The sequence below is a fragment of the Camelus dromedarius genome, chromosome 22 (genome assembly GCF_036321535.1).
Source record: "Camelus dromedarius isolate mCamDro1 chromosome 22, mCamDro1.pat, whole genome shotgun sequence".
Lineage (NCBI taxonomy): Eukaryota > Metazoa > Chordata > Mammalia > Artiodactyla > Camelidae > Camelus > Camelus dromedarius.
In genome coordinates, this window is record NC_087457.1 from 10,627,226 (window position 1) to 10,651,841 (window position 24,616).

Sequence of the window (24,616 nt, forward strand, 5' to 3'; positions counted from 1 at the left end):
GGCACAGAGGAGAGGTCTGCGCCAGAGGTAAAATCCGTGCCTTGTTGGCAGTCTGATTACAGCCGGGGGCTCGGGTGGGCTGGCCTGCGCGAGAGTCCAGGACCGTGCACTGTCTAGTACAGAAACCACGAGTCACATGTGGCTCTTTCGTGTCTAAAATGTGTCTCCTCTGAATCCAGATGTGCTCTCAGTGTAAAATGCACACTGACTTTCGAAGCCTTAGTGTAACAGAATGTGAACTGTCCCACTGATACATTCATCTTGGTTGCATGTTGATATGATAATATTGTGGATACACTGACTAGAAAAAAAGTTATTAAAATTAATTTTACCAATTTCTGTGAACTTTTAACAAACGTGGCTACTTGAAAATTTTAATTACATATGGGATTGGGATTTGTGGCCCTTGTTACGTTTTGGTTGGATCACTCCGATCTGGAATGAGCAGAGGAGAGAGTCCAGGACCCAGCCCTGGGGAGGCTGGCGCGGGATAGGGAAGTGGAAGGAGACTGGGGAGGGATGGAAGGAAAGGTTCCGGTAAGGGAAATCATGGAGGCTGGAGAGGAGGTAAGCTATTCAACCACTCCCCAAGTGTGCACCGCGGTGGGGAGGGGGGTGTCCAGCCCTGAGGCCTCTGAGAGTCATTTCCCCCACAGTATCGCAGAGAGCCTGCTTTCCAGGCTCCAGTCTGGCTGGTTAGTCTGCATCAAGCCCTCAGCCTAAGAGGGTCGGAAGAAGCAGACTATTTCATAAGAATTTTAAACCCGTGTTTAAATATGGTCTTCCACAAATCCGCCTCTGCGTCAACGTGGACCAAGAGCTGGGTGCCACCAGATGGGCAAGGAGGGGGCTGGGAGCGGCAACAGACTGAGGGGCATTGGTTCCCAAGCCTGGGCCTCAGTTTTCCAGCGGGTCATGCGAGGGGGTGGGTAAATGAGCGTAAGGCCCTTTTCTCCCTCCCGCAGCTAAGGTTTGTGGCTGGTGACCCCAGCGGCCAGGTGTGTGGGTCTTAACGGCTGTACGCCTGTGCGGGTGGAGTCGCCGAGCGCGGGGTGTGTGTCGAGAATGGGGGGTGGGCGGTCCCCGGTGCAGAGACCTAGTTCTACTCCCATCAAAAGACAACTGGCCGAAAACTCTTCGTCTCGGACACGTTTTCTAGCTGTAATTGGCAAATATGCAAATGAAAGGCCCACATGGTCTGCCCGGGCAAATCAAGCGCCAGGCGCTTCCCGGGGAGCCTGGGCACCGCGCCCCTCGGCGGGTGCCCCGGGCGAGGGCAGGGCGGGCTTGGGGGCGGCGCATCCCTGACCCCGCGGCCACCGCCCGGGGGCGCCCCAGTCCGGGCCCCGGTGCTCTCCGCCCCCGCCCCGGCCCCGCGGGCCTGGACTGGGAGCCCCGCGATGCGGTCGCTTCTGCCGCCGCCTTCAGGCGCGTTGGTGCGCCGGGTGGCCTCGGCGCGGGACCCGCTGCCCGCCGCAGCCTCCCCTCCCCCGGCCCCTGGAGAGCGGCGCGGCCGCCCGCAGCAGGGCCCTCCGCGGCGCCCCGGCAGCTCCGGGTAGCACGGCGGCTTTGTTCCCGCGACCCGACGGCGCGGGGGCCCCCGCGTTTGGCGGCGGCGGCGGCGGCACTGCAGTGGCGGAGCCCGGCCGGCCCGCGAGCCTGCAGCCGGGCGCTTGCAATGCGCCAGCGCGGGCGCCGAGCGCGACGAGCCTCGTCGGGCCGGCCGGGCCCCCCGGCCACCAGCTGCCCCCGCGCCCTCCTGCGTTAACTGCTGGAGTCCGCCTCCTCCCCGCCGCTCGCCGCTCGCCGCAGTACGAGCCACCTCCCCGCCCCCGCCCCCCGCGCCGCCGCCGCCGCCTCCGCAGGAGAGGGAGGGGGACGGAGGGAGGGAGGTGGCGGGGCCGAGCCCAGAGCCCGTCCCGGGCGCCGGCGAGGAGCTCCGGCCGCGGCGGGAGGCGCCATCCGGGGGCCGCCGGGCAGCCACGGCGCGCCTCGCCCTCCGCGCGTCTCGCGGCCTCGTCCCCTGCCAACCCGGCCGCAGTCTTCCCGCGGCGGGGAAAGCAGCTACCCACTCCGCGGAGCGCAGACTCCTTTTTTCCTCCTCTGGAGGGTGTCGCCACCGGGATCGCCAAGTGTGAGGGGTCCGGGAGGCGGGGACCGGAGCACGGTGACCGGCCATGGCTCAAGCGGCCAAACAGCTGAAGAAAATCAAAGACATCGAGGCGCAGGCCCTCCAGGAGCAGAAGGAGAAGGAGGAATCCAACAGGAAGCGGAGGAACCGCTCCCGTGACCGAAAGAAGAAGGTAAGGGGGGCGGCGACAACAGCCCAGCGGCAGAGGCGCCTGGAGGTGACTGCCGGGGGAAGGGGCTCAGCAGACCCGGGAACGAGGTGGGGTCGCGGGGCCCCGGGGCCCGCCGAGTTGGTACAGCCGAGTGGAGGGCGCCAGGCAGGAGAGAGGGAAGAGGCTTCCGTGCGGCGGGAGGAGGACAGGGCAGGAGGCTGGAAGGGCAGAGCGGGCGGCCAGGAGGCTGAGAGCGCGCGGAAGCCCGCCCGCCCGCCGTCCGCGGAGACCTTTCAGCACCTTGGACAGAAGCCGGAGGGCCCGCGCCGCGCCGGGAGGAACTTTTCCGGCCTCCCGGTTGCCGGCAGGATAGTGGGCTGCTCCGCTCCGGGCTTTCCAAGGAAGCCAGTTTGGGTGAACGCCGCTCCGGGCTCCCGAGGTTGCTCTGCCCGGCGCATCCCCGGTGACCCACTCTCGGGGTCGCGGAGAGCCTCGTTACAGGGTCTCTGAAGGAGTGGGGCTCCTGCCCTTCCCCTACCCTCCTGGAGCCCAGGAAGCCCCTTTCTTAACCCCGGGGGCCCCAGGGGCATTTTGGCAACGTCTTCTGTTGGAGTCACTCAAGATGAGCGGCCGATGGCCAGGAGGGGGAAGTTCCTTTGGAAGCCAGGCACGGGTGCTTTCCAGCCTGGCCCAAGGGCCTGGTCAGAGAACAGGTCTCCTCTTTGCAGAGACTGGGGGTAGGGAGGGACAAGACATCCCCCACAAAGACCTAGACCCCTCAGGGCAACTGCTGCTGTGTTTAGCACTTTCCTTCTTGGTCTGAGGCCTTCCCACCCCTGACTCAAAGCACCTTTAGAAATACCTTTGGTAAGAAACACCTTTGATTGTGAAGGGAGGGGGTCAGTTAACCGGGAGAGGGTTCCAGTGTTTTAGAGCCCCCCACATGGGGGAGCCTGGGAGTCCATGGGTGCAGTTGTTTGATTTGGAGCTAGGGCTCCAGGAGAGCCATTTCTACCCAAAGATGTCAAGGTGGGGCACGGCACCCCCTGCCGGGGAATGAAGCCCTTGGGGTCCTACGACAGAGGCACGCTCTTGGTTGAGAAGGAAACATTTTTTTCTTTAAATTGTCTCACTCTGAGAAAGAAATTGGAGCCTATGGTGGACAGCAGAGAGGGGACAGGCTGCCTGTGGGTCATGCTCCTTGTGCCAGCTGGTCAGCAGGACCAACATTCAGCCCTTCCCTAGAGACGAGCCCCAGGGGCAGAGATGTTCTCTGATTGTACCCGAAGGGACCAGTGCGCGCTAGGCTTTCCTGTACCCCTTCCAAAGACAGCCCACTTCCCTCCAGGGATTGCCGGCTCATGTGTAAATAGTAGTTTCGCAAAGGCACCACCCCTTTAGCAGGACCTAAAAAGAAGCTGTCCCCAAACCGATGGGGAATTGGAGTTTGGGTTGGTGCCACTTAGAGGGAGAGTCCCATCAGGTCCTTCTGCTGGGTCTGAAATACCGGAGCCCGTCCTGTGAGTCAGGCAGGGGGATGTCTGGTTATATGTGACAGCGCTCACCCACTTTCTTGGCATGAATGTAAACTTCTTCCTAGGAAGGCGCTCTCTCTATTTCCATCCCTGCCTGGTGCTTTAGGAACCAAGCCCATCTTCTCTCAAACTGCTCACTCAGTGTTTTTATCTCACTTCTTGCTCCTCAGCTTCTTCCTTGACTCTCCTGATATGATAAATAAAAAAATTTTTTGAGCAATAGTCAAAATAAAACTCTCCCTTTCTTCTCCTCTGTGATTTCTTTCGATTCTCGGTAACTCCCATCAGCGTAACTCTGAATTCTGACTGTATGTAATACACACACCTGAAAGTGGCAAGTTCAATATCCTTTTCGTCCCTTGGTTTTAGTCTTTACATTCTTAGTAAACTTGATCTCCATGTTGAGTGACTAGATGATAAATATATTCCCCTCCCTGTGACTTGTGTTATTTTGTTTTACTAGCTGGTCACAGCATACTGCGTCAGTAGGCATTTGAAAATCTTCCATACAGATTTTCATTATTTTATGCCGTACCCTGGGCGCTCTGATTGAGACACTATTAAGGAGATCTTAATTCCAAGTAATAGCGATCATGGAAACTCTTAAACTGAGTCTTTGGGTGGGAGGGGCGATCTGGTATGGGGTGAGGCGTCGGGGTGCTTCGCTCGTGTTCCATAATGATTTTGAGTTCTTGTCGCCGTTGGCGTGGTCTCGAGAGCCACCTCAGAGAGTAGGGTTAAATTTTAGAGCAAAACATAAAATCACAAGGAGGCAGAAGGCCCTCGAGGGAAAGGTGAGGAAGGCAGAGCAATGCAGAAAGGATCTTTAGAGAAGGCAGAAGATGCTCTTGTAGGAGCCGGTAGAGCAGATGGCCGGGGTGGGGGCAGGGGGCCAAACCAAAGGTTCATATAAGGTGAGGTCTAACAGAGACCCGTTTTTCACCAATGAAGTTATTTTTTTTAAGGCAAAGTATATTCAGATCCAGCAGCTGCAGTCTCTACACCGGTCACCACAGGTTTGGGAATGCTGTGGAACCACTGTGATTTCAGCACGCAGGAAGAACTTCACACGTGCAAAAAAACATTTTTTTTTTTTTCTGCCAGCGACTTGGTGATTCAGGTGAATGTGTGGCTGAGCAAGGGCATTCAGAATTTACTAAAAGGAAAGGTGTCTGTCCCCTGGGTAACCTACTTAAAGAGGACTGACTGAGCAGAACCGCGTCCCTCCCCGTTTGTAGAAATAATCGCGGTTGTAACTTCAAGGGTGGTTGCAGCTTTTACAGTTGATGATACTGTGTGGGAAGGCGCTTGCTAAGAGGTGCTGTGCAGCAGGGAGGGAGGCTGATGTTGTGACGCACTGACTGACACAGATAGAAACCACCTCGACACAGGGAACTGAGCTCAAACTCGGGAGCTCTAAAAATGCCTGCATTCTGCTGGGGCTTCATTCAGTTTTCTGTTTGTGCAGCCCACATCCTCATGGGATGCTTGCTGTTGGAACTGCAGCAAATTTTGAAAAAAATTAAATAAAATAAGAAGATCCAGAGTTTTTGACTTTCACGGATCTGTTCCCTGCTTCTGAAGGTTGGGATGGAGATAAATAAATTACAAAGCATGTCTAGAGCAGGCATTTGCATTAAGAACGATGGTTTTCCAGGGCTGGGGAAACCTTGGGCATAAAGAGTTGTGTGCTTTTTATGTTTACTCAGAGCTTGAGGTTGGGAGAGGAGGACGGGGAGGTTGGAGAGAGAGGCCAGTGAGTGATGAGGAGGAAAAGGGATGGAATTAAAGAAAAGAGGAGAAGGAGATGGAGGACTGACGGGGGTAAATAAGGAGAGAAGAGTGCTGGCGTCTCAGCTCTACTTTAAGGGGTTCTGTTCAGTTCCTGCAGTACCAGTAGGTACCCCGGGGCAGCGTTTACCGGGCTCTCTCCTGGTCCCTTGTTTGTCCACCTCCTCCATCCTCTGACGTTGGTAAAGGGTGGGCGTCAGGCCCTGCTCACAGCTGGCCACCCAGGACCCAGCTCAGCCCCTGACACACAGCAGGCGCGTGATGATCGTCGGGGGATGAGTGCTTGCACGAGCCAGGTCAGCTGTCTGTGTCTGCTCGTCTCCATGTTTCTCGGTCACAGGCTTGTGTTCAGGGGAGTGAAGGCCTCCTTGACTGACTGTCTTTAGGGGGGGCATCTGAAGAAAGCCCGACATTTCTTTCTTTTCTAATCATTTGCCAACCAACCCGGAATGGCAGGCAGGCAGCGGAACCACCTAATTTTTTGGTGCAGTGAATTCCACCACTGAGCGTGTGGTTGGTTCCTTGCAGTCCCTGCCGCACTCAACGACGAGTAGTTTTAGCCATTTGGAACAGCAGTGTTTGCACAGGGCCCCAAGGAGCCAAGCAGAGGAGGGTGCAGAAGGGAAGGAAGCAAGCCTGGCAGCGGAAATTGGCCGTCATCGCTTCGCTGGGCAGGTAGCACCGGCCACCCTGCCGGTCTCTGCAGCATCCCTCGAGAGCCCTCAGCCTTCCCTGAGCAGCCGGACGGGGCCCTGCTCCTGGACTGCAGAGGTGTCTTTGGATGATCCAGTGACTGGAATCACTGGGGAGATGTGGGGGGACCTGCAGGAGACTTCAGTAGCCACGGCTGTGGCCAGGGCTTCTCCCCAGGAGGAAAGTGTGATGAAGGACAGGAAGTTAGGCAGGAGGGTCATGTGGGTCCACGTCTCCCATCCGTAAAGGGCCTCAAATGTAAACTTCCGCTGTTATTTTCTGAGAGAGAAAACTTACAGGCTCAAAAGACAATGATGTTCATCACCCATCTTTTTTTGGATTCTTTTCCATTATAGGTTCTCACCAGCTATTGAATATAGTTCCCTGTGTTATCCAGTAGGACCTTCTTATTTCTCTATTTTATATATAGTAGGTTGTACCTGCTTATCCCAAACTCCGAATTTATCCCTCCCTCCTCTCTTTCCCCTTGGGTAATCATAAGTTTATTTTCCGTGTCTGGGAGTCTCCTTCTGTTTTGTAAATAATTTCATCCGCATCACACATCTTTAGGCCTGGGTCCTGCTGGGAACAGCATCACTAGTGTATGTTGCGGTATGAATTGATATTTGCATATAAAGTCTCTGACTTTTGAAGAGCATAATGATGTCGCATTGCATGTTAATTATTAAATGTGTTAATTTATGTAGTTTCGAGCCTTAAAATCTGGCACAACTTGGGTAACCCCCCTTTGGCATCTCTTCTTAGTTTAGTACCTGGGGAGCCTCAGGTAATGGAAGTGGCCCCGTTCCTCTCGCGTGCTGGGAGGTGCTGGCAGTGGCTGGAGATGTGGAAACGTTCCCAGCTGCTCTCTGTCCATCTCCCCTCAGCGCTTCCCTCCCTGCCGCTGAGACAGTGACAGTGGGGCCTGTTTCCTGGGAGCCACTGTCACCCTTCAACCGTCCGCCAGACTAGGAGAGTGGGGTCCATGGGCAGAGAAGGTGTTAACCCTCAGGTGTGTCCAGCCCTGTGTGGGGTTTTAATTTTAACCTCAGTCTAAGTCTGCTTCCTCCTTCTTCCAATATGAACATGCAAGCTTACGTGAGTGGGTACCACGTGCCCTGCAATTTTCATGGATGTTGGCTCATTCTGGGCTTTGCCCCCATCAGCGGAGCCATCAGCCACTTCTTCTTCTTTTGCTGTCAAAGCCAATCACGCTCTCCTTCAGGAAGCCTTTCCTGGATACATCGCTCTCCCCCTGCACTCTGGGCTGCTCCAGTCTTTGTTCGGGGGGTGTGTGTGTGTGTGTGTGTGTGTGTCTGTGTGTGTCTGTGTATGCACGTGTCCGTGTGAAACATGCGTTCTTGTTTTACCCCTTCTACCAAATTGTAAGCTCCTTGAGGCCAAAGCCCGAGTCTGCAGCTAACCACTCAGTAAATATTTATGGCTTGAAAAAATTCCGAAGCTACATTGAACTGGTTCTAATTTTTTTTTCCCTTGGTCTATTTGATGTTGGAAGACGTGGCCCTAGAGAAGTGAAATCAAGTGAATCTGTCTTTTTTTCCCGAAATTATTCTGATGAAAGCAGAGTTTGCTGTCATCAGTGTTTGGTTTTTGGAAAAGGCAAACAGGCTTTGCTTGGCTCCATGTCTCCATTTTTGGTTCTTGAAAAGCAGCTCAGACATCTACCTCTTATGGAGGCTGGGCTGGGAGTCAGTCACCTGGATTCAAGTTTCAGCTCTTGGACTTGTTAGCTACCTAGGCGTGAATCAGTTGCTGAATTGCTCTGAGCCTCAGTTTGTCCATCTGTAAAATGGGGGTGAGTCACAGGAAAATGTGCTTTGTAAAATTGAAAATTCCCATATATTTAAAAGATTACAGTTAATAACATAATGACTGTTGATTCCACGATTCTTCCTAATTAAATCCGATGCTGAAGCCCCTGCCTGGCCTTCCCATGGTAAGCATGAAATCCTTACATTCACTTGGGAAGGCCAGAGCATTATTATTTCAGTGCCAGTCAATGAGAAAAGGATACTTTAAATCATTTTCTTCAGCTCATTTTCAGGAGAGAAATGAATTTCCTCTTTTGACAAGATTTATTATGGCAGACTTGGTTATCTGCCTAGGTCCAGTCTACAACTTGGAGACGGGCTTTATTAAAGTCCTGACTGGCAATTATAGCTGTATATCAAAAAGGAAACATAAAAATGGTTCCCGAATTTTCCGAGAATGCCGTCCTATTTGGGCCGTGGCTGGTAAATCTGAGGTGAGGAATGTCGCAGATAATGGAGCAGATGGTGTTATGGGCAGACCAGGCTCCTCCAGGGAGACCCTGGGCATCTGAAGAGAACAGGCACTAACACAGCCTCCAAGGAAGGTAAACTTGCATCGCGGACACTCAGAGCTAAAGCGAAGAGATTGAATGGCCAGCCAACTTTGAAAACACAAAACAAAACAAAACAAAAACCCAACAGCAACAAGAACAACAACAAAACCCTTTCTTTTCTCCTTTGCTTCCAATGTGACTGGTTGTTTCCCCTTAAAGAAATTTTTTCTGTGTTTTTGCTAAGGTGACAATAACTTGTTCGGTTTTGGTGAGTAGATTTTTCTCCATTTCAGAACATCATCAACCACGAAATCTCCAAACACCCTTCTTTGCTTCTCCAAGGAGGGGCCTGTATTTAGTGAGAGGCTACAGGTCCTCCAGGCAAGATGGGGCCTGGCTCCAAAGCTTGTTCGCAGGCCCCTGCCCTCGGCTGCCTCCTTCCGTGTTTGGTCCATCCTCGGGGTGTCCCAGGCTCTGGTGGGCCCTGGGAGGGGAGTCAGACTGATGGTGGTCTTCCCGCCTTCACGTGAAGCGTGGGCGTGTTAGCAGGAAAGCTGTCAGGGCAGGAGGTCACCCGAGGCAGAGAACAGAGGCGGGTGATCTGGGCTCAGGACAGAAGCACTGGCGGGCAGGTTCCAGGAGGAACGCGGTGTCCAAGGCCGCCTCCGGATGCCCGCGCAGCAGACCACGTGCTGGTGAGGACCCGATTCAGGCCCTGGGTTAAGACGAGAGGCCAGATGGCAGGACTGATGAAAACTGACTCCTCAGAGTTCCCCGCTCAGTTTCTGTCTCTTCTGCCTCACAAAACCGTTCTTTCCCTCTTTCCTTTCTGTCTTGGAGATTTCTTTGCCTTGTCCATAGAATCACTTAATCACGTGCTTACATGCAAAGTTGCAGAAGGACACATGTCTGCCGCTGTCACCTAATCTTTCTCTCTGGGACTTTGCCTTTGTTGGTGGATGTGTAGAGGACCGCTGAGGTCCTGGACCTTTCCATGAAATGCTGGCCAGGAGCCTGACTTGGACAGGCGGGAACAGAACAGAACAGAAGTCAGCTCACAGCCAGAGCTCTCACCTCCTCCTCCTGGATTTCTATGGTTTCATTTTCTGCCCCAAAGAAGTCACATGGGCTGAGTAATACCCACAAAGAGGAGGGCCGTTGGGGAGAAAGCAGGCACTGGAGATTAGACGGCGCAGAACAGTGTTAAAGTGTGACTGGGAGAGACTGGGATGCGGGGAGAGGAAGCATCACAGGAAGAGGAAAGGACTGGCCAGAGCCATGACTCCCAGACCCAATTCTGAGATGCAGGGACAGCCCCAAACACTCAAGGCGAGTCCCGCAGAAAGGGGGGGGGGGAATGGTCCCCGTGGACCCTCAACTGTGCTGGTGTCAGAACCACCTGGGGCAGAGGGCTTGTTACCCCGCCTCCCACCGGCAGAATCAGACACTGGGCGCCGTGGGGCCAGGCACCCGCGTGTCCGGCAAGGTCCCCTCGGGCGGAGATCATATGGTGCGAACCGGGGCACCTCTGTTCTAGCAGACGGGCAGGAATCAGTTGAGGAACGGTGGCAAGATGAAGGGAGAATCGAACCAGGAGGTGAAGGAAAGAGGTGAGAAGGTAGAGGTTTGTCTTTAACTTGTTATTTGTCCTGTATCCCGTTCCCCAGAGGAAGCGGGCTAGTAAAGAGTTGGCTTCAGCGCTGTGGCCATCCCGTGGGAGGAGCAACCCCGGTCAGGGCCCCCGGCTGGGGTGCAGGGAGCCTTCCGGGGGAGAGGCTGGGTCTTCATGGACCATTAGGGATCAGGGGGACGGGACATCAGCTGCGACGGCAGCCTGCATGGAGGGAGAACCAGTGGTGCCTGGAGGAAGAGGTGGTCCAGGAGATGCGGACCCAGTAGCAGGAGCCCACGGGAGACCTGGAGAGAGAGCGGAGATGGAGCCAGGCCAGGTCCAAAGGACAGAGGAAGCCCGACGCTTTCCAGGCAGGAATCGGAAAGGCTCCCATGCCTTTGATGCAGAAGTGGGTTGGATGGGGCAGCTTCCTGGTAAGTGGGGTGTCTAAGAATGGAGAGGCTTGTGCTGGGCTGGATTGGGGCGGGTTCTAGTGGGGATGGGGGCATGTGACAGACCAGAGACATTTGGGTGGTGGAGAAGAGCTGGTCTTTATGAGCAATGAAGTGAAGTACCGGGACGGTGCCCCGGGTTTCTTTTTGACCATGATGCTAACCTTTCTGCACGTGTGTGTGTGATGTTGACTGTCTACGGGTTCTCGAATCTGACCTGGTGTTGGGGTAGTCAATCACTGGTGCCTTTTATTGAGCCAGGAATGAGGAGGGGGAACAGGTTCGGGAGAAAATGCTGAGTCCTTGTTACAGAACATAACTGTTAGGTGGCTTCTCGGGGCTCTTGAGTGATGGAGGGAGACTGGATAGATGATGTCCTGAAGTATCAGGGAAGCTGTCAGGCTTGGTGGAAGGCAAAGGCCATCAGTTCAAGTCCCAGCTCTCCGGCAAAGCCCTGGTGTGCAGATCTCCTGAGAGTTTGCTTTAAATACGGCCCAAATGCTATGCGTTCACTATAAATGATGCTTAAAAGAACATGTTTTTAAGAACATGCTTCTAAAAATACTTTTAAAAAGGGTAGGGATATGCTTCGGATGTAATGTAATTAAAAAATGAATGTAATGTAATTAAAAGCAAAGAAAGGACAGAGAATGCTCTGCTGGTCAAAGACGGGTAGCCAGGCCTCTGCCCGTGTGTCCTCTGGAGACGGCCGCTGGATGAGGTGGGTGACCTCACACTCCAGTCCAGAATTCCGAGGTGATGTGGACTAGAGCCCAGTAGGTGACAGAATGTTCTGGCTCCAAGTGGAGCTGGACTGTGGTCCCGAGAGCCTGGGCAGCTGGGTCTTGGCATGGGCAGCCATCCATCGTAAATAAACCAGCTTGAAAATGTGTGTGTGTTGGGTCTAATAATCCACTCTGTGGCCAGAGCCATCTTCCAAAAATGCAAATCAGCTCTGGACACTCCTGCCTTGAAATCCTTCAGTGACTTCCTAATTGCCCTTAGAATAAAGGCCTGGCGCATTCCCCCAGCTTCCGGGGCCCCCAGTCTCGCCCGAAGCTGCCTTTCCTGACTATCTTTCCTCCCTGGAGGCTGCACTCAGCTGTCCTCCCAACCTCCTTCAAGGACTTCGGACACATGCACTTCCTCTGCCTGTGTGTCTTCCGTCTGCTCAATCTTTGGCCTCAAACACTCATGCCATGTAAACTGACTATAACTCAATAAAAAAAAAAGTTTAAAAAAATTAAAAAAAGAAAAAAAAAACCACTCATGCCATCCTCTGTGAGAATTCTGTTTAAATACTGCCTCTCAGGTGCTAGATGAGGTTATGCTGCCCAGACTGTCCCAGTACGGTGACCAGGAAACTGGAAGGACTGCAGTGAGTGCTGGGAGGGTGTCTTTGATTGTGATGTCGAAGCAGAGGTGAAGAGGTGTGCGCTGTGGACTTAGATGGAGTCAGGTGGTCCAGGGCTGGTGTCTCGGAGGTTTATTAACTGGGTGACTCTGGGCAAGTCTGAATCTCAGTTTTGCCAATTTTAGAGGGGAGGGAATAGCATCTCCCAGACAACCACGCAGAGTCGTTGGAAGGATTGAATGAGATGATATGTGTGAAGCACCTGGGATACAGTAAGCATTCAATAAATGCCTGGTGAACACCTCAGTGCCCACTCACACCCATCTCCCACCCAGCAGCAGCCAACAAAACCCCAGGCATGACCGTTTCCAGGCTGTGGATGTGGCCGGGGGCTGGGGATTGGTAGCAGAGATGAACGCACGTCTGTATTCAGAGCAATGAATGGATCAATAAATGAAGATTGTAAAATACACAACCGCTGGAGTTTTCCTTCTTAACCCTGAAGACTCCTGAGGAGAAAGTCTGACCCAATTAGCCTGATTCTCACCTTGTCTGCAGTTTACATCTAGGGAGTTCCTTTCCAGAAATGGCCATCAGGCTTCCATCCCAAGGTGGGTGGTGCTCGTCTAGATAGATCGCTGCCAGCTTCTTAAACGAATTAGGAAAGACTGTGGAGAAATGGGAGCCTGATGGAAAATGCCAATTTAGAAGAATCGGAAACAGCCCAAGTCTGAAAAATGTCAGTCTGAAATGTCGGTAGAGTTGTATTAAATCCATGGAGACATTACCTCCTCCATCCGCGTGGAGATTTGGTAACTTTATTTTAATGCCATTTGAAAGAGCTGCTTTGGTCTCTGCCACCCGATGAGAAGGCCGCTGTGCTGATGGCGGGTTACATGATGCATCTGCCGCCAGGGACCCTGTGCCCCTGTGCAGACGTCGAGCAGCGCCCCAGAAGCCGCAATGTTGATGCAGACGTGCCTCGTTCTCTGCTTTAGGTAGAGCGAACCTCAGCCAAATCGGCAGTCTTTCCTTTAACTATGTCTTCTGGCTTGTCGCACACGTGCCAGCCTTCGGAACTCATGCTCGAACAGATCTGCATGTGAAGGACATCTGGACCACAAGCCATGGTGGCATCTTAGCACTTTAACCCTCATGTCAAAATTGCCACACCTGTTACCGAGTCCAAACTCGTTCTGCTCGCCGCACGACAAGCCAGTAAATCGGGAGACGAGGTGTTGGAGCAAGGGATAGAGACTTTATTTGGAAAGCCAGCAGACCAAGAGGGTGGCAGACTAAGGTCTTGGACAACCATCCTGCTCCAGTCAGAATACAGGCTCCTTTTATACAAAAAACAAAACAAAAAACCAAAGAAACAGGAGAGGGGGTGTTGTTGGTTGTTGCAAACTTCTTGGTTATGGGAATTCTTTGTTCCCGCAGCTGTCCACGTGGGCCACGCCATGGTGCTCCTGCAAAACCTCCAACAAAACAAATGTTATTCTCTATTCTGCAACTTTGTTGTCTTTACCTGAGTGCAGAGCTAGCAAGACTAAACCTAGAAAACAGCACAGTGGTCAAAGCTAAAAGAAAAGATCTAGCATAGAATCAGATTTGTTTTTTTCTGTTACACACCTACTACAGGACTTAAAAGAGGCAGATGGGAAAAAAAAAATCCTTCGTGATTCTGTACCAGAGTAAACGCAGTATACCATCGTTAGATTCTTCAGGAAGAATGTTTAAGGCTGTCTCCCACGAACGCAGCCTCCTCCGCCCTGCTTGCCCTTCTGCTGTTAACAGAGCACAGTCCTGCCGTGATCACCTCCCCAGTCGTACCTCCAATCCAGTCTTCATCTTGCAGCAACCGTCATAGTCTCTCGTCCCTTCATCAGACCCTCCAGTTCCTCCCCATCACCTTTCAGATGAAGTCAGACTCTTCCCTGTGGCTTCCAAGGCCACTGATGACCCGCCTACCCCTGGGGTTTTACCCTTGTCCCCCTGCCACACCCCCGGCTGCTCCCTGCCTCTGCACCTCCTGCACCATTCGCTCTATCTGGAACTCCGTGAAAGGGCTTCACCTTCTCCAAGAGGCTCTCCCAAGACTGGGTCAGGGGTGCCTGCCCTGAAGGGAGGTCGGTGAGGGGGCGCCCAGGGCCCCTTTCCCGCTTGACCACCATCCGTGGCCCCAGGAGCTTCTCAGGTCTTTTACAGCTAATGGCACTTTGAACCAATTATGCCCCAGTTGGGACAGGAAACTCCAGCATCACCAGTCATTGCTCAGCTCATGAAGCCAGTGTCTGATCTGATCGTGGGGCCGTCCCCTCCTCTCACGCCGCCCCCAGAGGTGTGAGCATCAGCTACATGTGATTGTGGATGAAAATAAACGTCCATGGGGTCAGGTGAGCTGGGGGTGCCGTCCAGTTCTTTCCACTCACTTGCGTGGCTTTGGACACTTCTCTGAGCCTCAGTTTCTCTGCCCTTAAAACAAGGAGATTGGTTTAGAGGGCTCCTAAGACTCTCCTGGGAGTATCGGTAATTTGGAGATTTCCGAGATTATGTGAATTTACAAGGCCCCGTGGCAGAAGCTCTTCTTTCCGGGGGCCAGCTCACTGGCCCCGGCCTGGGGTATGCCAGGAGGGAAATCTGGATGGAGGAGCCTGTCCTGAGTTGTGGTCCAGCTCTGATGGAAACCAGACCCCAGGACATAGGGATGCTGGCCAAAGTGTGAAAGGCCACGCAGCACGGGGTTCCAGCACTGACGCTCATCCCCTCCGACGTGTCATTTCCACGAGGCTGGTGCTGTCGTGGGCAGGCTGAGAGGAGGGTGTGTTGATAAGGGCCCGGGTCATGCGGGCTGCTGGCGGGCCCCGCGCTCAAAGTTAACAGCTCTGGTCCTCTGGGTGTGTGGTTTTGGAGACTCTGTGTAATCAGGCAGCCCAGAGACTCTTCCAACTTCCTGCAGAGACCAGTGAGGTGCCTCCTTCTATGTTTGTCACAAAGAGCAGCCTCTGGGAGAGCAGAGAGCACCTGCACAGGGGAACAGAAGATGCAAGAAGCAAGCACCTTCTGTTCTTGGTGCGCAGCGACTGTGTCTGTCCCCTGCCGAGTTGCTTTCAAGGTCATGGGCAAAGGGAGCCTCCGTGAACTCAGAGGAGTGCAGGAGGCCCTGACTCCAAGGTGAGAGGGGGCTCCGGCGGCCCCTGGCTGCCTGTATTTTCCTGAAAAGCAGACTCAGCAAACCCACAGCCCAAAGAACAGGGGTTGTGCTGCGGGACACACCACGTGGTTTGTCAGACAAACCTGGCTTTTTAGAGACTTGGCTTTTAGAGATGAATTGCATATTTTTGGAAAATCCCTGCTTTGTCACTCACTGAGTTTTCAAGGAGCCAGTATTTTCAGGGGAGGTCAGTCCCCCAGTTCAGCCCAACAGGAGCTCTTCTTTTTTTCTTTTTTTAAAAAAAGTTTTAATTTTTTAACTTGAAGTATAGTTGGTTTACAATGTTGTGTTAATTTCTGTTGTATAGCTAGTGATTCATTTATACATACATATATTCTTTTTCATATTCTTTTTCATTATAGGCCATTACAAGGTATTTTTATTTAATTTTATTTTTTTTATTGAGTTATAGTCATTTTACAATGTTGTGTCAAATTCCAGTATAGAGCACAATTTTTCAGTTATACATAAACGTACATATATTCATTGTCACATTTTTTTTGCTGTGCGCTTGTATATATTTCCCTGTGCTATACAGTATAATCTTGTTTATCTATTCTACATTTTGAAATCCCAGAGTGTCCCTTCCCACCCTCCACCCCCTTGGCAACCACGAGTTTGTATTCTATGTCTATGAGCCTGTTTCTGTTTTGTATTTATGTTTTTTTTTTTAAGATTCCACATATGAGCGATCTCATATGGTATTTTTCTTTCTCTTTCTGGCTTGCTTCACTTAGAATGACATTCTCCAGGGACATCCATGTTGCTGCAAATGGCGTTATATTGTCGGTTTTTATGGCTGAGTAGTATTCCATTACAAGGTATTGAATATAGTTCCCTGTGCTCTACAGTAGACCTTGGCTGTGTATCTATTTTATATATAGTAGTTTGTATCTGCAAATCCCAAACTCCTAATTTATCCCTGCCCCTCCGCCACTCATTTCCCCTCTAGTAACCATAAGTTTGTTTTCTATGTCTGTCTCTTTCTGTTTTGTAAATAAGTTCATTTGTCTCATATTTTAGATTCTACATACAAGTGATATCATATGATATTCGTCTTTCTCTGTCTGGCTTCACTGAGAATGATGATCTCCAGGTCCATCCATGTTGTTGCAAATGGCATGATTTTATTCTTTTTATGGCTGAGTAGTATTCCATTGTGTATATATACGTGTGTGTGTATATGTATACACACGTATATATGTACATATATACACACATCACATCTTTATCCAGTCATCTGTCGATGGACATTTAGGTTGCTTCCACCAGAAGCTCTTTACGGTGTCAGTCTCTGCCCCTGTGGCACTTTCCATCTCCTGGGAGTGCAGTGCCCCAGGTGCTGAGAACCAGTCCCATTTTCACCAGGAACTGCTCGGCTGGGTCTGGGGGAGGAAGGATAGGTGTCCCAGGGAGGGGACGGCCAGGTCCAGGCTGTTATTGATCTAGAGACTGCTTCAGTGGTTGATCTCCTGGGAGATGAGTGCTGGGGTCTCGAGGAGCCCTGGGGGCAGGGCAGCGGAACCCCAGGGACAGTGGACACAGGACGGCCCAGGGCATCCTGGGCATTCATCTCTGTGCTCTGCGTGGCCCTGCAGAGAAGCTGGTAGCAGGTCCCCCTCATGAGGGAGGACAGTGGGGCTGGGAAGACTCAGTGAGGTTCACACCGCGGGGAAGTGCCGATGCTGTGGTTGAAAGCTTGCACTGTCTCTCTCTGAGGTCCTGGTTTTTTGTGACAAGCAAGCGGTAGCAGATGTAGAGCATCGTGGATCGAAATCCCTTTTGTTTTCTGTTTTCCGCATCTGTCAGCCGCCTACCCCGCCACCCACAGGAACACCGCAAGTCCCGGGCATCCGTGGCCAACATTCTCTCCCCTGAAGAACAGAAGGGACGGCAGGGGACCCCCCCCCCCGATGGGCACATGACTCACCTGAGCCCCCTCAGCCCAAGGGGCTGGCCTAATGGCTCATTTTACAGGTGAGGACCTTGGAGGACTTCCTGGGCTCAGGAAGGTTAAGTAAGCTGCTCAAGGTCACACACGCGGTCAGAGCCAGGGCTCGGGTGCGCACCAGCTGCCTGATGTGAAAACCTTCACCTTACTGCCTCTAGGGCTGTGATGAAGATTAAACAAAATCAAATAAATTCCTAAGGGCAGAAAGACAAGAGGCCCGAAATGGAGAACATTTTTAACGCAGATAATACAGAGCCTGGAGCTTGGTGAAAACTTCAGAGGTCAGTTCCTTGGCTGCTAGATAAACTCCATCCCACCCTGTTGCGGCCTCTGAACTGGAGAGAAGACGTACCTTCTTCCCCAAAAGGACTGACACCAAGACAGACATACATATGGAGATGGGGACAGACAGACAGACAGACAGGGCAGCGTGGGACCAGTGCCTTGCAATGGGGACAATAGGAACTAAGGATGCTTGTCCTGACTCCGCCCCCTCAGGAGGTGGCTGGGTGACCTTGGGAACATCACTCTACCTCTTGGGCCTCTGTTTTCTCACCTGTGGAATGGAGGGGCTGGAGTAGGCTAGCTGACGTAGCATCTTGGAAGGGACCTTGGAGATCTCACACCCCCTCCCGTTCATGGGGAAACGGCGGTGCAGAGAAAGGAAGTGACTGGGCCAGATCACGCAGCTGTACTTAGCGATCACGCAAATTCTAGAATCAGGTCCCCAGGCTCGGCTCTTGTGGGTTCTGGTGAGATAGCCTCGGCCTTACAGGCTGTGATTTGTTGAGCACAACATGGTAGGAGGAACTTAGAGAAGGAATGAGGGGCTTTGATTCTTTGGTTCTACGTCGAAATGGCCCTGCCAAGTACAGGCAGTCAGTGGAAGACAGACAGAATTGGGATGTTTCCCTCTGCTCTGCTGGTGGAGAGGCTCAGTTACGGGACCCGCCAGGCACCCCAAGGAGCTGGACTTGGGCGCAGAAGCCTGAGCCCTCTCTAGGCCTGGTGGAAGGAAACGTGCCCTGGATAGATTGTTCCAAAGGGTCCTCGTCCCACTGCCCTAATTAGTGCTCTCGGGGCCACGTGCAGCTCGGGGTGCTGCCCGAGGGAATAAGGGAAAGAGGGAATAAGAAAATCTCCTTTGCGGGTACACTGCTCTTCGTACTACGCCTAAGCCTACTTTTCCAGCTTTACCTTCTTCCTTACTTCTTCTTCTTCATCTCTAAATATGTCTGGGGTCATTGCCTACAGGCTGCTGTAACACCCACCCCCCACAACCCCAACACACACACACAAGGTCTGATTCATCTGGCAGTGCTGCAAACAAACTCTGGAACTCCCCTCTCCTTGGCTATTCAGTTCTTTCAAATCCAGAAAAATGATCACCTATTCCAGGAAGCCTTCCCTGACCATTAAGCAGAAATGTTTAATGGTCATTAATCATTTCATTCACCAATCATTAACCAGTCAGGGGATTGATTGCCCCCTCTTCTGGGTTCTATTTGCACTGCTAATCTCACTATCACAGCAGACATTGTTTTGTTTGTTTAAACCGGGGGTGGGCAAACTTTTACTGCAAAAAGCCAGATAGTAAATATTTTTTTAGTCTCTGTTGGAGGTATTCAACTCTGCCATCCTGGCACCAAAGCAGCCACAGACAGTACACAAGTGAATGAGCATGGCTGGGTTCCAGGAAAACTTTATTTATGGACACAGAAATTTGGATTTCAGTTCATTTTCACGTGTTATGAAATGTTCTTTTTTTTTTTCCCCTACTGTTTGAAAATGTGAAAGCCATTCTTAGCTCGTGGGCTGTACAGAAACTGGCAACAAGCTGGATCAGGCCTCGGGTACAGCTTGCCAAGCCCCGGGTTAAATGCTGTTGCCTTGTTAGACCTTGTCCAGAGACATGCCTTGGTTATCTGTGTGCCCAGACCCCGTGGGTTGAATGACTGAATCTGGTGATTTACACTCAACACAAGCACAGGGAAAAAATAATCATTAGCTTCTTTTTTTTTTAATTGAAGTATAGTTGATTTACAGTGTTGTGTTAATTTCTGATGTACAGCTGGGATTCATTTATACATATATACATCTTCCTTTTCATATTCCTTTTAATTATAGGCTATTACAAGGTATTGAATATAGTTCCATATGCTGTACAGTAAGACCTTGTTGTTTATCTGTTTTATATACAGTAGTTAGTATCTGCAAATCCCAAACTCCCAAATTATCCCTCTCCATTCCCTTTCTCCTGTGGTACCATACGTTTGTTTTCTATGTCTGTGTCTGCCTCTGTTTTGTAAATAAGTTCATTTGCGTCGTGTTTTTTAGATTCCATATAAGTGATATCATATGGTATTTTTTTTTTCTTTCTAGCTTACTTAGTGTGATGATCTCCAGGTCGATCCATGTTGCTGCAGATGGCATTATTTTATTCTTTTTTATGCCAGAGTAGTATTCCATTGTATAAATGTACCACAACTTATTTATCTAGTCATCTGTCAGTGGATATTTAGATTGTTTCTGTGTCTTGGCTATTGTAAATAGTGCTGCTATGAACATTGGGGTGCATGTCTCTTTTTGAATTAGCGTTTCCTCTGGATACATGCCCAGGAGTGGAACTGCTGGATCATTTACCTTCTTAAAGGATCCTTTGAGGGATGGGGGTGGGATGAGCAGTATTGCTCCTATTTTACAGACAGGAAAATTGAGGCTGGAGAATTGGTCCATGGAAGAGCCTCAAGGCTTCATCTCCAGCAGGGGTGTTGCTCTGTCTTTTTCCTAGGGCGACTGCTCTGGGAGCTGAGTCCTCCTCAGTCGCGGGGGAGGCTCCAAGGAGCCGGGCCAGCAGGATGGCAGGGCGGTGAGGTATGAGAGCAGACGTCCCGCAGCGCGTCTTTCGGTTGTGGAAATAGAAACAATCCGGTGCCTGCCTGGAGAGAAGGCCTGTGTCACAACGCCTCGTCGTCTTCCTGCATCTCTGGCACCGTACCGCTCGAGTGAGAGGCAGCAGTGTCTGTTCTGTTGAGGGGGAATTGTTACACATAGCTAAAATTAGATGTTTTGTTGGAATTATGTTAATTTGACTTAATTGCTGGGGGATGTCGATGTTCTTCAGAAATCCGAGCGCTCCTCCAGTCTGGGGGATTAATGGCCCTCCCTTCTTTTTGTGCAGTGCCTCGCCACCTTTATTATCTCATCCGATCACTCAAAACAGACTTAGGAGGCCAGCAGTCTAGAGGACCTGGCCCCACTTATCTGCACGAGAGAGCCCAGGGTGGGGGTGCGGGTTCCATTAGCAGCTTGTGTCACTAACTCTGGAGTTTGAAAACTTTGTGCCTTTTTTTGGAGGTGTGGGCAAGGCCAGGAACCCCTGAAGCTGCCCGGGGTCCTGCCCTTGGGAAGGTCCTGTGCTTCCTTTAATGCTTGCCTATGGTCATTTTGAATTATTCATCATTTTTTAAAGCATTTAATTAATTGATTGACTGATTGATTTTAATGGAGGGACTGGGGATTGAACCCAGGACCTTGTGCATGCTAAGCATGCACTCTACCACGGAGTTATACCCTCCCCCCATTCATTACCTTTTAACGCTGCATTTTCATTTTGCACTGGGCCATGCAAAGTATGCAGCCGGCCCCAGCCATAAGATTGTCTTTGTGGGCTGGCACTTGTATATCTCTCTCCAGTTAACCTTGGGTATGAAATGATCTTGGCTGCGGCAGTGGGTACATTCAGAGGAGCATCTTTCTATAAACCAGTCCCCTCTACCTGGCCAAAGGTGAGATTCCTGCATGGTTTCTTGCAAGAAGGCTGGCAGGTGAGCCCCCAGCTCCTCCCACTTTGCCTCTGGACCGCAGGGCAGGCGCGTGCCCCTGGTGTGAGCAGGGGACGATTCTCCCCATCAGAGGTGATGCTGAAGATGGAAAGACATCCCCTCCACTGTCTGTGCCCGTGGTACCCACCTGGATGCTCAGTCTTTGGGTGCTGTCTTCCCAGTGGGGTTGAATATTCAGAGCCACCACTGCTCTCCAATTCTGTTAGCTTTTGTCATTGTTGAAGATGGCATTTGGGATAATTTGGTAGGTTTCAGAATGGCTTGAGGGGCATAGGGGTCTGGTACTGCTGTTGGACCGGCCACCCTCCAGAGCATCAGTGTACGTGCTCCCAGTGGACTCTGTCCTGTCCGGCCAGGAGTGACAATAGCCTCAGGTCACTGACCACCAGCTGGATGCCAGGTGTGACAGCCTAGCCCCAGCCTCTCCCTCACACGGCCGGCCTGGGTTCCCTCCCCAGGCATACTCCCCCTGCCCTGTCCTGCCCCACTCAGGGCCCTGGCTCTTGAAATTGTCTGTCCTTCCGGAGCTTGCTGGCTCCTTTTGGTCTGTCTCAGCTTGGATGTCACTTCCTCAGAAAAGCCTGCTCTGAAGTCCCCACACAACCCCTCACCTGGCTGCCCATCCACCCATCGCATCATTCTGTTTAATTTTCTTTATTATGTGGAATTATCCTATCTCTGTTTTTTTTTTTAATCTGTCTCCCCCTCGCTACATTAAAAAAGAAATTCTAGGAGACCAGGGACCTTGTCTGTTTCATTCGTTACTCTATTTCCAGAGTCTCGAAGAGTGATGCCACACAGTAGGCGCTTAATACGTATTTATTGAATGGGAGATGGAGTCCCCAGAGCAATTCAGAACCTGCCCAAGGTCTCATGGCTTAGAAGGGAAGGATTTTCGCTGTCTCCGCAGCCCAGAGGGTGCCACCAGGACCGAGGTCTCCTGCCCCTCCACTGCCCCCAACCCAGCCTGGAGTTCACGTCAGGAGGGTGCGTGTGCTTCTGTCTCCGGGGGCCTCACTTTTCCGGTGATTCTTTTCCTGAGGTCCTTCTGTGACAGCGTGGGGGTCCCGTAAAATATCTTTGTGTGTCTAAGATACTGGATACAGGAATGATTTTGATTTGCAAATTTTCAAATATGAGTCTTTCCACTACACCACATTTTTACATTTTATATTCGTTTTATGTTGATCAAGTGGCCTTTATCAAAAAGAAAAAAATTCCGTGAAACCTGCCTGAACACCAGTAGATTGCCCCATAAACATGATGTAACATTCACAAAACTGCTCAGAGAAGCTTGGAGAATTTCAAAGGATGCAGAAACGGGAGGGCAACCCAACCCATCTTGGTTTCTTAGTAAAATCGGTCAATCCAGTGAGCATCAGGTAACGGGATCTTGGAGGTTTCCTTTGGCACTCTTAGTGTTCAGGTTGGAAATCAAGCCTTTTAGAGGTTGGTGTAAACTCCAGCTTCCAGTTCTGCTTAGTCTGAGCTACACCACATACACATTTAGCTTTTCTGAACCTCAGTGTTCTTACCTGTAAAATAGGTCATCAGTCTGTCCTCAACCCCTCTGTGTGGCTTGGAGATTGAAAGGAAAAGTTAAATGCACCCCTCCCCCTACTCAGGTGCACGTTCAAGGTCAGCTCTGTTCCCGGGTAGGTGGGGTTGGGGATCAGGGGCAGTGGGAGCACAGGTGTGAGGACAGGACAGCTGGCAGGGGTGGGTCTCTCAAAGAGTCTGGCTTCTGTGTTTGGGCAGCAAGGCGAGGGGAAGCCAATGGCAAAGGCGTTCCCTTCTGAGTGGAAAAGTGCCACCCCAGGCCCCACTGGACACACACTGGCCCCGAGGGGAGCCTCCGAGGCAACCTGGTAACAAAGGCGGCTGAGAGGGAGGGCACATGGGGACCTGGTGGTGATGTGTGGGAATCAGTCATGGAGCACAGTAGCCGCGCTCCCCGGGTGCTTAGGAAGAGAGGCCCTCGGACTGGCGGTCATCCAGGCACAGCAGACGGAGCGAGCGGGATGTTGAAAGTGCCCACCTACTGTGTGTATGTGTGTCTGACTGTGGAGCCTTGGCCCTGATGCTGGGCGGCCCGTCGGAAACAGCTGGGGTTCGAGGGCTGGGTGACCCAGGTGTAAGTTAGGCTCCACCCGGCCAGGCACTTGTAAGCTTTTCTCCTCCCGCCTCGTTAGTTGTGCAGCGTCAGCGTGTAGGACGTGCGTCTAACGCTCAGTGTGGAGAGGCCAGTGTCCACTCTCAAGGACTTCTGCTGGATGCCCGGGGCTGAGGGTTCCCACCTTCCTCCACGCGGACCTGTTCTGAGCATCGATCTCCTCCCCGCTCCCAGCCCCGGATGGGTGAGCCTGGCCCACTGCTGAGGCCTCTGCATGAGGGGAGCCTGGGCCCGCTGACACCGTGTGCCCAGGGGCCTCAGAGACCCAGCTCCTGGCACCCAGAGCCTGGAGGAACAGGACAGGAGGGCTGGAGCTGAGGAAAGGGGAGACAGGGGGGCAGGAGGAGGGGGACCTGGTTATCCCCACATCTCTTCCAGCCTGGTTCCACGCCCTCCCATCCGCTGCCACAGGCTCCATCAATGGACTGAAGTCCGGAGGGTCCACCTCAGGCGTGAACGATGCTCCTCCCTGGACCACTGCGGTCTCCCACCAGCCTGGCCCGAGGGTCCTCATAGTTGGACGGCCATGGTTAAACGGCACGGGCCTGGAGGAGTAGCCCCTGGAGGGTCTGTCATCCCGGAGAAGCAGGAAGTGGAAAAGCAGGAAGTCAGATCTTGAAGGGAAGGCGGAGTGAGACGAGGCCAGAGCCAGGAAGCAAAGCCCTCTGTGGTCAGTTTTGTCTTCTCTGATGCTGAGGGGGCTGGGCAGGGGCACCTCAGCACCTTCTTGGTCATAGAGCAGTCATGGTGACAAAGTCATCTGTTGTCACCTCCTTGTTAGCTCACCGTGCCCGGAGACAGAGAGGCTGAGAGACCCCACACGTCCCCTCCAGGGCGCTGGGGAGCAGGGCGTTCACCCAGCACCACGACGGCCACCCGAGGACCTGCGCACATGTGACCGGGATCAGGGGGCGCGAAGTCTGGCGAGTCGGCCTCGGGGAACAGTCCCTTTGTAAACAATCCTTCCTCGAACTCATTGTCCTTTCCCTGGGCCCAGTGCAAGCTTTCAAATTAAATTTAATTTAGTAGAAACAAATTACTATGGATCTGAGAAAAAACAAGACGGGAAACAGGGATTTCTATGTCTCTGCTGGTCCTTGATGGATGGCGATGGGCCTCACCCTGAAGGCAGCCTGGCAGCTGCAGTCCGGTGAGGGCGCCCCGCACGGCCCAGGGCCAGCCCCCTGCCCGGTCCCCACGAGGGCAGCTGCTCCACCCCTACCTGCGGGGTGTCTAAGAATCTGGGTCCCACCCCTCCCTGTTGTGTGTCCGAGGGTCTCTTAGTACTTACGAGCCTGTGCGGTGTGTGTGGTCTGTGTGTGTGTGTGTGTGGTCTGTGTGTGTGTGGTCTATGTGTGTGTGTGTGGGGTGTGTGGTCTGTATGTGTT

At 52.3% G+C, this 24,616-nt stretch overlaps 1 protein-coding gene across 6 annotated transcripts in view; it reads left to right on the forward strand.

The window, feature by feature from the left end:
- Positions 1-2,021: 2,021 nt before the first annotated feature.
- ANK1 (ankyrin 1) overlaps positions 2,022-24,616 on the forward strand; it is a 193,358-nt gene continuing 170,763 nt past the window's right edge. For 2 of the 6 annotated variants that reach the window (XM_064477427.1, XM_064477430.1), the window contains exon 1: positions 2,028-2,303. In XM_064477427.1, coding sequence (XP_064333497.1) covers positions 2,178-2,303 — 126 coding nt within the window. In that variant the 5' untranslated portion in view covers positions 2,028-2,177. Of the gene's footprint in view, positions 2,304-24,616 lie in introns of all 6 variants that reach the window. The other 4 variants (XM_064477428.1, XM_064477431.1, XM_064477433.1 and 1 more) reach the window with 3 other exon arrangements.